Source organism: Sitodiplosis mosellana, unplaced genomic scaffold, assembly GCF_009176505.1.
Source record: "Sitodiplosis mosellana isolate CC-2019 unplaced genomic scaffold, AAFC_SMos_1.0 Smas_scaffold_6226, whole genome shotgun sequence".
NCBI lineage: Eukaryota > Metazoa > Arthropoda > Insecta > Diptera > Cecidomyiidae > Sitodiplosis > Sitodiplosis mosellana.
The window spans coordinates 2,311,763-2,326,171 of NW_022601467.1; the positions used below are offsets into that span (position 1 = coordinate 2,311,763).

At 34.6% G+C, this 14,409-nt stretch overlaps 1 protein-coding gene across 1 annotated transcript in view; it reads left to right on the forward strand.

Moving 5' to 3' along the window:
* Positions 1 to 14,330, forward strand: part of LOC129578528 (mothers against decapentaplegic homolog 6) — a 33,153-nt gene extending 18,823 nt beyond the window's left edge. The window contains exons 4-6 of the mRNA XM_055467255.1: positions 9,972 to 10,175; positions 10,283 to 10,442; positions 10,564 to 14,330. Coding sequence (XP_055323230.1) covers positions 9,972 to 10,175; positions 10,283 to 10,442; positions 10,564 to 10,741 — 542 coding nt within the window. The 3' untranslated portion in view covers positions 10,742 to 14,330. The remainder of the gene's footprint in view (positions 1 to 9,971; positions 10,176 to 10,282; positions 10,443 to 10,563) is intronic.
* Positions 14,331 to 14,409: the final 79 nt, after the last annotated feature.

Below are 14,409 nucleotides of genomic sequence, written 5' to 3' on the forward strand. Positions count from 1 at the left end.
AATATCATCGGCATCGAAGATCGTCTGATTACACCGTGAATGTTTTATTTATAATTAAAACATTGCTCATACATCTAAATATTGCCATCACGATTCATTGCGCACTTTCCCTCATCCTCCCCACACACACACACACACACGCAATTTGACTGAGGGCTTTCGTTTTTCATCTCTCAAATATCATTTGCGTTTATATTTTTTTTCGGTGCCGAATATTCGAATGAAATTGCCGAGAATATTGAAATATTTGTGGTGCTTTCGAAAATATGTGTTATGATCGTTATCAGCATTAATAATGCTATAATAATTACGACGTATTCGCCGCACATAACTATTACAATATTTAAAAATAAACTTCAAATTTGTATGTGGAAAAAACGAACATAAAAATTGTGAGCAAGAGACAGAAACACACTCACTCAGAGAAAAAAAGAATGAACGGCATGCGTGTGATGAGCAATCAAATAGAAAACTTTCTTTCCTCTATTTGTGATTAAACAGACCTTTTCGAATTCAAAATCGTAACGATACTCAATTTCAATGACCTAATGTCGGTCGAATAGGACAATTCCCAAAAATGCACTTTCAATGAACTCAAGAGGATTTAAGGCTTTTAAAAAATACTAATATGCTATTTTCAAATTCAAGCCACTTGAAACAGCCTTCGAAATACTTTCAAATTCCAAATTAAATCTAGAAGGCAACTATCATTTCCTGGCAAATTGTATATTCAAATTGAAATGAAGCAGCAGCAGCCGCCGCTGTTTAGAAATTTTTAAGAAATCACAACCAGTTCCTCGTATTTGAAATGTTCGACTGCAACAGAATTGTCACCAAGATCGTTTAATAAAGCGACAGTAAACATCGATCACTATAAACGAGATATAAAAAGCCCCATTAAATGATTCTAGTTATGTTGTACATAAATATTAAATTTATCGACATTACAAGTCAGTGGTATTTTTAGCACTACATGAAATGTAGAGCTACTAAGCTGCTCTTTTTTTTCCTAGATACTTTTTGAGTGTTGAAACAAATTATGGTGAATTTGAATTTCATGCCCATATTATTTATTTAATTTAAACCAAAGGCAGTATATTTCAAAAAAGAAATTAAACCAAGATCTTGTAATTCATTTTGCAAATGAATATATTACTTCAAAGTTACTTTGATGAAATACATTTCATGTAGTGCGCCAAAAAATAGTTTGTTGTGAAACAACAAAATAGATTAAGTAATTAAAAACTCAAGAACGCAGTGCGGAGCGAAGCAAAGCTCTGCGGTCTAGTTTTTCTTGTAGCTGTGATCATCGCTCAAATACGCTTTCATAAATTGTTCATTTTTACGATCGTTTTTATTGGCTGCATTCTGTTGAGTTTATATACTCTCGAACACAAATTAGAAACAGTTTTGAATCATTTCGCTGTCACATTTCAAACGTGACACACACACACACATACACGCATACTCACACAAAAAATCACATTTAATCCAAAAAGACCGATTAAATGATTCGCTAATAAAAAATAAAATCATCGCTTAAATTTTGAATGATTTACGATATCCGAGCACATTTTATTCGATTTTCGTGCTAAATCATGATACCATTTGATAGCCAATAAATTATATTGACTTCATTTTATGCATATCCCCTTTTTACATTGTCAGTTTGCGGTTATTTTTCCTTCGAGTGAGATATCCCTTTCCGCCTGTCGATTAATATTATTAACCTGACTTGGATGGATGCTGTGTTAGATTTTTTTTTGCTGCGCAGTCCATAGTTGGCAGAACTGAAGTTTATAAATACTATATCGGGTGCTACCGTATATAAAAAAACGATTTGATCCGAAACTAATTGGCAAGTAAAATGCATAAAAACAAATACTCATTTCATAACTCCGAGCTGTTGCACCGGAACACCATGCTCTTCTTGTACTGAATCGCTCTCATCTTTCTGCTGCTTAGCGGCGGATTTTTTTTCTCGCTTCATATGGATTAGCGCAATTGCATCGCCCCTTCCTAAGAGTAAGGACTTATGCACGTCTCAGCGTAGTATTGTGAACATTCATTGGTCAACGAATATTTTGCTTCGAAACTAACGAATAAAATTTGGTTTTTTTTCTCACTCTTTTACTTGAAACTTTTTTTTTCCCATCTCTTATTTATTGATGTGAATTTTGATGAAGAAAAAAAAATTTCCTACGCTCATTTCAATAAATATTTAATATTCATTACTAATCTCATCGCTCTAAAGTGAGAAGTGAGTTTTTCATCCACGTTCAAGCCTTATAATTCGCTACAACAACTTCTGTACGAAATTGAGCATATATATCCACTTCAATGGTATATATTTGTTCGCCTTGCAGAGCATCGGTTGGACCGGCACTTGTGTGTCGTGTAACAGTGGAAGGAAAGTTTCAATCGAAATTAGTACGGAAGCAGCACTACGGTGGTCGCACATTATGCCTAACCAGCATAAAAACATTATTCAATTTTTTTATCATATCGACATCATTACAAAGGCAATATTTGATCAATTCAACTCGCATATTTTTCGTTGCCTTTTGAATTGAGAATTAAATTCGGGGTCCCACCCAGTTGTTGACTGAAGATCACGTAAAGCGCACAAAAAGTTCATCGTTCCATTATTTGCAATTCGAAATAATTATTTGCGGGCTGCTAGTGATCGCTTGTTGAGAAAATGAGCGGAAAAATGTGAAAAAGCCTAAAGAAGGTACATACGGCGCCCGTGAAATGCTTTACACATGGTAAAATGCTACATACGAATATATTTATACGGTCAAAATTCCGACATTAACGAAAGAAGAAGAAGAAAAAAAAAACACACACAATGTGTTCATTTTTTGTCGATCGTTGGTATTTGTGAAATGTGTACACAGCGGTAGCGGTAGCGGCAGCCTCCGCTACAACAGCAACAGTGACGGCCGTCTATTAGCCGTTGAACGGATGAGTTTTAACATACGAACGAAAAAAAAAACATCAGTCAAAGCACATACACACACACACACGCACACACACACGACTTTGTGTGGCTGTGTGTTCGATCGGTCGGACGGTCGATGCTTCAGTATCTATATAGAAAAAAAAATGCGAACGCATTTAAGCCTCGAATAATTGAGATGGCGCCAGTAGAAGCGGGACAGAATCATTAGTTGCCATATATAATATATACACATGTACATAGCTAATGTCAGTATCTTATCTTTTTTTTTGTTTTCATTCGCGACGCGTTTTTGTAATTTCCATTATTGGGGAATCAAACCGAGGAAGCATTGATAATTGGTGACATTTCCATACATGCAAGTCTTTTGTTATTATTACTGTTTGCGAGCTAAACGTCGCCTTTGCTCTTTTAAGTTTCCGTTCTGCTTTTAGCTGGCTCAAAACCCGACACGATGCGCTACAAATTTCATTTGTATTCGAAACTGTATATGTAAATGCATTGAATCTAATTGAGAGGTATTGACTCATCCGAATGTTTGGTATTTCGTCCATTATCACCAATATTTTTTTCCATGTAAATCAATACCAATTTTCATTGAGCCGCACGGCAAGTACTTTGACGATTCATTTGACCATGCAGTTAACATTATGTGTACTTATGTATATATATATAGTTCGAACGGCGCCACCTGATCCAGATGCTACTTATAAATAGTGGCATATAGCGAAATTACAGAGAAAAAAAACGAACAGCCATACTACAAAATCAATTTTTCCGTTGACTCGTGTGTATCTTGTGTGCAGTGCTGTTGGGTGTGTGTATATACCCACAGTAAATACCTGCAAAAATACTTGTGGATACGGAGTTCATATTTTTCCGCTTTTATTTTTTTTTGCTTATACTTCATACTATTGGAGAATGGCGCCAGGCTAAAAAAAACATACAATAATCATGACAAGCCGATGTGACCGCACAAAAATCTATTTGCGAAAAAGAAACAGAAGCACACACATACACACCACACTGCCAAGAATTACTTTGCATGAATATTGCGACAACGCCACCGACGTTAATGCATCAAGAGTGTGAACAAAATCGAATGAAGGGCTACAAAAGTGACCAATAAATCGCCGTATTTCGTCTTTATTTTACTGAAAATTTAGCAATTTAAAGAAAATGTGACGTTGACGGCTCTTTCAGTTGTTACCCACTCGCGAAGAGACCGTGTTCCATTCTAAATAAGTCGTGGTTCGATCTTCGTTTTTTTTGGAGAGTAATCATGATTGGAGAATACAATAAGTGTTAAAGGTTAGGCAACATGAACGACAGAGACTTGTGATGATCTTTCGTGTAAACGCGAATTAAATATGCAGCCGGTGACATATTCTCAGCGCCATTCGTTATTTCGATTGAAACAAATGCGGCCGATAAAACACCGGGCCAAATTAAATCACAAATTTCAAGAAAAAACAATATTATTGCATATGTTTTAGTATGCGGCAAAAAGAGGTGTATGCAGAATAATCAGAGATCAGCGATTGAAATGAGATTTGATATTTTTATTGCTCCTTCAGATTTACAATCACAATCACAATTACACTCACTGTGCAAATTCTAAACATCAATTTGGCGCACGATTCAGCAGGACACATATTAAGAATAACAAAGAGGCAACACACACACACACAGACGCGCCCGAATGCGAACTATACTGAAATGAAATGTGAAACAAATGAGTGGACAAGGTGACGTGAGCGGGTATCTGAATGGTAGCCGATTTCGCCGTGGCTTATTCACTTACACAATCCGGTTGATAATGATATTATTCGCGCCAGTGAAAAAGCGATGTGAATGCAGTACACATAGTTTTATGGCTGTTTATTATATTCCGTATCAGTCAAGTGCTTGGTTCATATATTTTATTATCTTTCATTGTGAATTTGATGGAACTCTCACGCGCCGAATGACCTCAAACATCGATGATAGTTCGACTACCGCTGATGTTGTTTGTTTTTTTCTTTCTTCCAAATCCATAGTTTCTTTCAGATGAGTTTTTTTGTTTATTTGTTTGTTTGCTCGTTTGCTCATACAAATAGTTGTTGTTATTTTTCGGTTGTCATATTTTTTTTTATTTCTCTCTTGAACGCCCACCTTTTTACCACGCACCGTTTTTATCTGTAAATTTTATTCACATCTTCCACTACACTTTTCGGATTTGGATGTATGTGCCTGTGCACTTCACCGTATGCCTAGCATATATCATATATTATAAATGCCGATTTATTATAGTCAGTGATCAAATATGTAGTTCATAATTAAAATAGGCGCCAACATGATGTCTAGCCATATATTTTATTGGATTTTGTTAATACTGTACACATCCACATGCATGCACACCGTCGATGTGTGTCTATTACATTCTGCCTTTTTCCCCTCTTTCCCCTTGCAAAAGCACGCAGAACAAATTGACCGCGTGTGATTAAATCCACATCGTACCGATTACTTTTTTTTCTCTTCCTTCTTCTTCTTCTTTTTATTCTGTGTGGAAACACTCACCGTTGAAAAACATCTTTTAATCAATCAAGATTTAGGCTTTAAACTGTTATTGTGCCCACATTTCTGTGAAGAATGCTCGAATACATCATCGACTCGATGTTGATCTATCTAATCCAGCCGTTATTACATACTTTAAGAAACAACAACCCATCAACGGAAATCGACATGATCTAACTCTAATGAAAATAAAATGCCTTTGGGACATTCTATACCAACTAACGGCCGATGGTTTGTTCTGTATCCAAATATTTTCATCGCAGTGCATCGAAATTGATGTAAGTGTGAGCGTATGTGTTTATTTGTGTGTGTGTGTGTGTGTGTGTGTGTGTAATTTGGATTCAATATTGTTCATTGAAACGCCATTGAATTCTAAAGAGAAGAGGGAAAAAAAACTCGTCGTCATTAGAATTGATTTCGTGTGCGTAATGTGCTCGATATGCGCTTGTTGCATGCATATCGTGGCCACCCATGCTTTCTACTTATATTTCAACGGCAACGCCGTATATCGGTGTTCTTCTTCTTTCATTTTCTACAGTTCGGCGTTTTTCGAGTCGGTGAAAAGAAGAACAACAGCATTTTATATAAATTGTAACATTTTCCCGGTATGTATGCCGTGCTCGGGAGCGAATGTGTTGTGGCATTCTTTAGCATTCGTTGAATGGTGTATTGATGTGCATGTGTGTGTGTGTATGCATCGTATACATAACGACCGAAAGAAGGTTCTAATGCCATATGTTGTTGATGTTCTCTTCTCTATCTCGCTCTCTTTCGTTCTCTTTCTCTTATTGCCCAGAGAGATTTTCAATCTTCGGCTGCTGCAAAACCAATTTTATTTATAAATTTAAAATACACCAGCGGACACTTTTATTTTTTTCGTGTATTTTGTTTTTTTTTCTGCGGTTTTTCAGTTGTTTTCCTTCAAGATTTATTCGCAAACGGCACATACCGAAAGTATGAGATGCTCAAAAGAGTCATACACTTCGAAAGTTCATGTGTGCTCTTATTCGAATGTATTTAAAAATAATGCGACATTTTTCACTTTGGTATAATTAATGATTGATGAAATACGAAATATAACTACATCATGCTGGCGACAAAATTCATACATTCGTATGATTTTTTATGTGTCGTTTTGTTCAACCGTGTTGTTTTCTGCTTTCAATTTGTTATTTATTTCATTTTCATTTTATTTTTAAATGAACCGATGGCAGATTTAATGGTTGTGCATGAAGTGAATTTTCGCTTGCGGCTTAGGCAGGGAATGCACGTATACATAATGCTGTTGTGGTTTTAGGCGCCGTACATGCTATACACATACCACCTATGCACGTTTTGGGCGCTCGATAAGCATGAGCAGCCAAGTAGTAAGAAGCTGTCTCTTCGATTGGCTGAATATAATGGCAAATTAATTGCCAGTTGGGATCGTTCTTGTAATTAGATACAATGGTTTTGAATATCCACCTGGAATGGAAGTTGATGTAATCTTCTTCTTTTTTTCGAGTGATGATCGAGTTCGTTTTTATTTCCATTAGTCGTCAACCATTTCCGCAAAAAGTCACCAATCAGACACACTTTGAATTTAGTAGAAAATAGATTTGTCAAACGACCATTAATGGATGTTGATATCAAGTCAAGTGGATGAATCGGTGAATTTCAATGAAACGAGTTCCTGTTACATGACTTTGATCTTGCTATAAAGCCTCACAATCGTCCCGTAGTCAAATCTCAACGACTCAACCATTTGACTATAGAACTCAACGGTTTTCGATTTTATGGCATTCTCTCCGAAAGCCGAAAGCTAAAGTTAATACAAAAATGTTGATGTCACATTCCGATCGAACAGCATATGGCCATACATTCCGAATCTATTTAAATTTGTACGTATGCAGTCTCAGTGTGTGCCAGCGTTTGGAGCCACCGATACGACGGCAACAATCACACGTAAAAACAGAACACACAAACTGCAATTCAGTAGTCGAAGCAAAACGGACTCTTCTCTCTCTATCTCTCTCCCCCACTCTTGCACCGCGCGCACAATGTAACAGGAACATTTGAATGATTAAATACAATCCGAAACGTATTTCACAGTATATATTTACATAGATATATTATCATATCACATTAATGCAGTCAGGCAAAAGAGAAACTCTCTAACAAAAATGAAAATATGTGTGAAATAATCGTAAAATAAACAATGATCAGAAGAAAATTAAAAAGAAGAAAACGAAACAACAGAAGAGAAGCAAACGAAGAGAAAAAAATCGCACATAGCGCGAGAATGACAAAAAGAATAAACACCATACTGGCGCCGTCATTTTCAAGGCAAAAATATTTCGGATGTACTGTTGCTATAACGCGCGCAACACACATTTCACATTTAATGCGAACGTTTAGTTGGTGTGCAGAAACCGCTATTTGTGTGGATTTCTACACGAACCGAATATAAAGCAAACAACGAAATGATTCGATCACCTCGAAAAAATATTGGCGAAAACGAAGGAATAAAAAACAAACCAAAAAAGCAAGCGTGCACGTATGCCGTAAGCATACGTCGCACACATTTCCTTAAGATCGAAATTTAAATTCTGGCTCCGTATTCATCGATCCAATAATAATCGATCACAATTTTTTATTTATTTTTTTTTTCATCCACAAGCTCAGACATTGACGAAAAGCGTAGGGGAAATGAGACTGGCGCGGCTCGCGGGCAATCCATTCTCCCCTCGAACAGAAAAAAAATTAACAAAATCGAATCGTAAAACAGTCGAAAAAAGCAGTTCAAGTTCACGTTATTTTTGATAAGTATGCGATCACCCAAAAGCTATAGACATATGATAGAATTTTCTTTCCTTTGACTTTTGTTCGGCGCCATCTAAAATTTATTTTAGTTGATTTGTTGGGCATTCTTTGTTCGCCAAAGATATTTTAAAATCACACTACACAGAATAAGTACGAGTCGCAAATTTGAGGGTTGCTGAACACCGAAAAAATTAAAAAGAAGAAGAAGAAGAAGAAGAAGAAGAAGAAGAGAAAAGAAATAAGCGACAAAGCGAACACCAATTCCCATTAAAATGTCTCATTTGAAATATGAGATATTATAAGTCTCATATGAGTTCTGGTGTAGTTTTTTGCAAAACAAGTGCATTTTGGATTTCATTGCATCAGCTAATTAATCAAATGTTTAGTGGATTTCGGCGGATTTGACGACGGCAAAATATAACAGACGGAATGTCATGCTCCAAAGACCGCAAAATTCCAAATTGTTGTGGTCAACAGTATGGCTTATTTGGAGGAATAAAAAATTGTCTACCACATGCATCACAATGAAACTTTCAAAAGGTAGATAGCTCAATGGGTCCAATATATGAGCATCTTCCATTCAAAACGAATGAACAAATGAAATCGTCTGATCAAACGAATTTCAGAAGACGAAAAATAGTCGGCATCCATAGCGAGTGTCGCACCAAAGTGAGTCGTAGTCTACAGCCGTAGACATTCATATATTTCGTGCGTAAATCTAAACACATAGCAAATAAATCGAATCTATAGAATGAAGAACACATAAAAATGGCACTTCGAACGAACGAACGAACGAAAAAAAAAATCGGCATGAATGATGTAAGTGGTGAGCTGTTGCGTGCTTATTTATCAATGTAAGTGTGTATGGCAGCAATTTTGCTGTCGACACAAAAGTATTTTTTCTTTCGCTCATTCCTGTTCCTCGTTTGGCGAGGCTTGCACACGTTCAATACGAAGATGGGCCGCTCTCGCTTGTTTTCGTCTCGCTTGTTCGACGTTCGTTGATTTTTTTTTTATTTTTCTTGTTGATATTATTATTTGTGTGAATCACATGCAATAGTGTGTTTGCATATGACAGGCGCCAAACAATCGTTTCGTCTAGTCGCATCGGGCTGCCGATGTTGTTTTATTTATATGACTTTTTTCGTGCTTCTTGCCCATGCCGTTCGTTTCTTTCGCTAGAGATATGGTTTTTTTTGTGCTGTTTTCAAGGCAATTTTTATTGAATTCACATGCGATTAATGAAAACATAATGGATTCTAATATGATGGTGTTATCTGCGGCGCATTTGATTCCTAAATCGTTGGTTGGAATGATTTAAAAAAAAAATTGAAGTGATTTTGACGTTTCCATTTCGGTGGAACTGTTCTCTCTTGCTTGCTCGATCTCTGCTTCGAATTTTCCCCCTTCGAGTTTGAAATGAAAATGAATCACCAATGTGTTTGACATCATTGATACGACAATGTCGACACCAATGTCTGAATATTCGGCTACTTATTTACATTTAGCTAATAATGTATGTAATTATGAGCGATCATCAGACGCCAATTAAATATGTATCTGTCTTATTTCATAGTTGCATATTATCCAAATGGCAATTTTTTTTCCGTTTTTGTTTTAAATAATAATTGTTTGTATTATTGCATTACAGAAAAATCATCATCGGGTTGGTGTCAGTTGGCGTATTGGGAGCAATCGCAACGTGTCGGTCGCTTATTTCCGGTAGAGAACTCGGCTGTGAATATATTCGCTGAACAAACGCGCGGCGATGGCCTATGTCTAACAACATTGGCAATGCAACGATTGTCGGCTACACCGGACGTGGTTCTAAAAGCCAGACAAAAAATTGGCTTGGGTACGTGTTTTTTTTTTTTGAAATATTGCATTAGCGCGCGCGCGTTTTGCCCCATCGATCAATGCCTAATTACTAATTATGTATTTTTTGTAAATTGTAATTAACAGGGGTGACATTAAGTCGAGAACAGGATGGTGTGTGGATATATAACCGTTCATCGGCACCAGTTTTTGTACATTCACCTACACTTAGTGATATTGATTCGAGATCTGTGCTTGTTTACCGGGTTCCACCCGGTCATTGTCTTCGTGCTTTCGATCATGATAAGTAAGTGGCGCATACGGTTGAGTCAAAAGAGACAACTGTGCTCTTTGCATTTGCATTTGAATTGAAAAGCTAACTGTTGTGTTTTCCTTTTATTTTTTTTTTTCGTTGATTCCATTGACAGGGCTGCAAAGGAGTCTTATGCCTGGCCAACTTCAATTGCTGGCAATGAACTCGGTCCAGTCGATAAATACAGTGTACGAATAAGTTTTGCCAAAGGCTGGGGCCCAAACTACACTCGACTGGAAGTTATATCGTGCCCATGTTGGCTGGAAGTGCTGCTGAGTACACCTTATCGGTGACGCATTGTAAATCAAAATCCTAGGAAAACTGTTTGCACTCATTGAGAGCCGCACATCGAACTCGGATACTAAATCCGTGGTTTTTATGGTGGCACTTACAACAACTCCGGAATAGCATGACCATAGAGCAGAATAATTGCAGTTTAAAAGAAAATGTTGAGCGACTTTTACATGAGTTATCGAATATACTCAAAGATATAACGCAGAAAAAAAAAGAGAGAATGAAAACAACAGAAAATAATTTTAAATGAGCCATTGATAGAAGCGTGTAAAATTCTAAGCATACAAGCAATCGGTCGATTTTTTTTTTCTTAACGAGTGATGCCTTCTTCTCTATAAACTCAGAAACTTTACTACAAAATTAACGAATTGTTGATAACAAAAACAAACAAACAATTGATGCTCGGAGAATACATTTGTAACAAGGGAAATTTTAATATTTAATATTACCTTTATGTTCTTAATTTTAACGCAACGGAAATACTTTTAAGAAATCCTCACTCAGACGTTTTCGAAGCTTTTTTGTGGAACATTTGGATGAAATGAGAGAAACAAAACCAACAAACAAATATGGAAATAGTCATTTTATTAATGGAATTTCAAACAAACCGAAAATGAAGATGTTCGGGCAGCCGGCTGCCGGGTAAATTTGCAGTCTCTATATAACATTCTTCGATCGTACAGAGAATTTTTTTTTAACTGAACATCTACGACTGTTGCTAATCAATTAAACTCGATACTCAATCAAATTGTACAACGGTAAATTTGTTTAGATGAGCTTAAATGTACCAGTTTTATATTCATTTTGTTTATAAAAAAAATTAAATGCATAATGAAATTAAAAAAAAATAACAACACAGAGATAACTAATACGAAAAACAAGGACTCTCGTAATAATAATAATAATTATAATAATAAAAGAGAAACTATTGAACTGTGAAAGTGCCTATGAATTTTTTTCAAAAAAAGAAAAATTGAATAAAATTAAAAAAAAAACGACAACACAACACAATAAATGAACACAATTGACATAATGCTTTATTCCGAGAATGTCACTCGAATGAGTGTAGATGGCTTAAACATCACAACAACAACAAAAATGAAATGACATTTACAAAACAACAAACATGATGGATCTGTTTTCATTTTGTCTGAAATTTCTCTTAATTTTTTTTTTCTTCTCAGAAGTCTCTTATGCTTATAAGTATAAAACGAAAGTGTACAAAGGAACAAAAACAAAAAATTACGATAACTCTAGACTATTTCAGTTCTTACAACAAAAGAAAATCAAAGAAGAAAGAAAGAAAATTATTTAAACAAGAAACTAAAGAAGAAAACAGTTGTAATGCGTCAATAAAATGTTTATTTTCCAAAAACAAAGCGCAAATGAAAAGCAGTAGGTATTTAAGTAATGTATGCAATTGTTTCGCATGAAATGAACAACCAAGTATTGTATTTTTTTTCTTCGTTCATTTCGAAATGTATCAAAGGACGATATGATGATGATACGTGTATGATTCTTGTGGAAGCTTCCAACTTAGAAATTATAGTTCATTTTGCTTCAAGTTCATGTGCTTTCTCCTTCCCTTCTAACATTCAACATTCATTTGTCTCGATATTTAATAGATGTATTAAATATATAATACGAAACGAAACAGGGCACACAGATGCTGTAGTTTGTTTGACTAAACGCTCTTATTTAGTCAAAAACAAAGAAAATTTTATGAAAAGTAAAAGAAAATCAAACGACACGATACTGAGACTGCAACAAATGGTTGATTATAGTAGGTGAATCACACACACTCACACACATACATACACAATTGTTGTTATGCATAAATTGTTCGCTCGTTTTAGATCGGCCACTCAGATGCACTCAGTATAAGATAAACACAATATTTATACCATTGGCTTTACACGTATTAAAGGAAAAACAAGTATTGTGGTTTCAGTAGAAAAAAAAACTAAAGTTCATCAATTCTTTGTCATCTCTCATCTATCGTAAATTGCGAACTCTTTTCGCTATCTTTTTGTCATCAGTTCTTTGAAAATCAATTAATATTTCATCTCCAAAATCATGCCAAAAAAAACAAAGTCCTTCTTCCGACTTGCACAACTCATCACTTACATTTCGCTCTGGATGACTCTTTTAAAAATAATAATAGTAAGCGATACAGGCCAGTTCAAGCATTTATAGAAATTGTTGTTTTATTTTATATTTCTTCATCGATTTGAATAGTGAGTTCTTCAGGAAGCCTCCTCCAACCACACAATATTCAGTAGTCATTAGAGCAATTTTGAAAGAAGCAAAACAAAAGCAGAACGAAATTTTATTCATCTATCCAACAAAGGATCGAAACAATGCAAACTCATTAGATAAAAGAAAAATACAAACAACAAAATCAAAATGATACAATATTTAGCTGTACAAATGCAAATAAATTCAAAAACTGTTGTATGAACAAACGTAAAGTAGAAGAAGAAGGAATGAAAATAATATGATTAATGTAAAGTACGTAATTTATTGTCATGTCTTTGTTTGGAATCTTCCACTTGTGTATGTTTTATTAAAAATGAGGAATATGCCAGTTGCAATGGAATACTGTTCTTAGAAAAACAAATGTCAATTTTATGAATGAAACAAAACGAAAAGTAAAACCATGTATAATTTAGTGATTACGATTTAAAACTGATATTAAACAACAAACGATTTTCATTTAAAGAAAAAAACTCTACCGGTGAACTTACTTGCACTTCATGCAACCACCACGCACTAAATTCCAACATTTCCAAACGATGTTGTATATAATTTCTTAGAGATTATCTTTTTTTCATTTTCAATAAGTCTCCAATTTGGTTTTCAACCCAAATTTTGTAATTTCACGTCATTTAATGAAAAACAAATACACACATTGGATACAAATTTGAAGAATAAAAGGTAGAATATGAGAGAGTAAAATGGGACCATAAACACAAATTTTTAGTTCATTGTAATGAATTAGTTGAGTCTTTATTTATTGTAAAACAAATTTAGCAACGAATTAAATAACAAACATGCAAAAAAGTGGAAAAAGTTGAAAACTGAATGTTAGCATTTGTGAGATCGAAGACAGCTTTTAAAAATCTTGTATGATACGAAGTATTTAAAGGAAGAAGAAAAAAATATGAATTGAAAACAGAAATTACAAAGAAAAAATTTAAACAAAAATTAATAAGAAACGAGAAGAAATGATGAAGAGCAAATAATGTTTTTAGGAATTTAAATTATACGAAAGAACGCCTTGTTAAAACGAATAAACAGAACAAATGAAATGAAAATTATTTAAATGAATTCTTATAATAAATAAATCTAACTTTATAGACCACACTATAGGAGGAAAGAAGTGAATAAAAACAAAAGAAAAAATAACGAAAAAATTTAACTGATGAAATGATTAATCAAATAGCTTAAAGGGGCCTTCAAATCTATATATATATATTAGATAAAATACGCGCTGAATAAGTTCGTCAACATCAAACATTATATATTTTGTAAATAAACAAAGAACAAACACAAAACTTTTGAATAAAACTAAATATTAAAAGAATATACCTCTAGTGCCATTTTTCTTGGCTTTTTCATCGTTTCGTTTCGATATTTGAAAAAAAAAAACAAAAAAAAACAACTT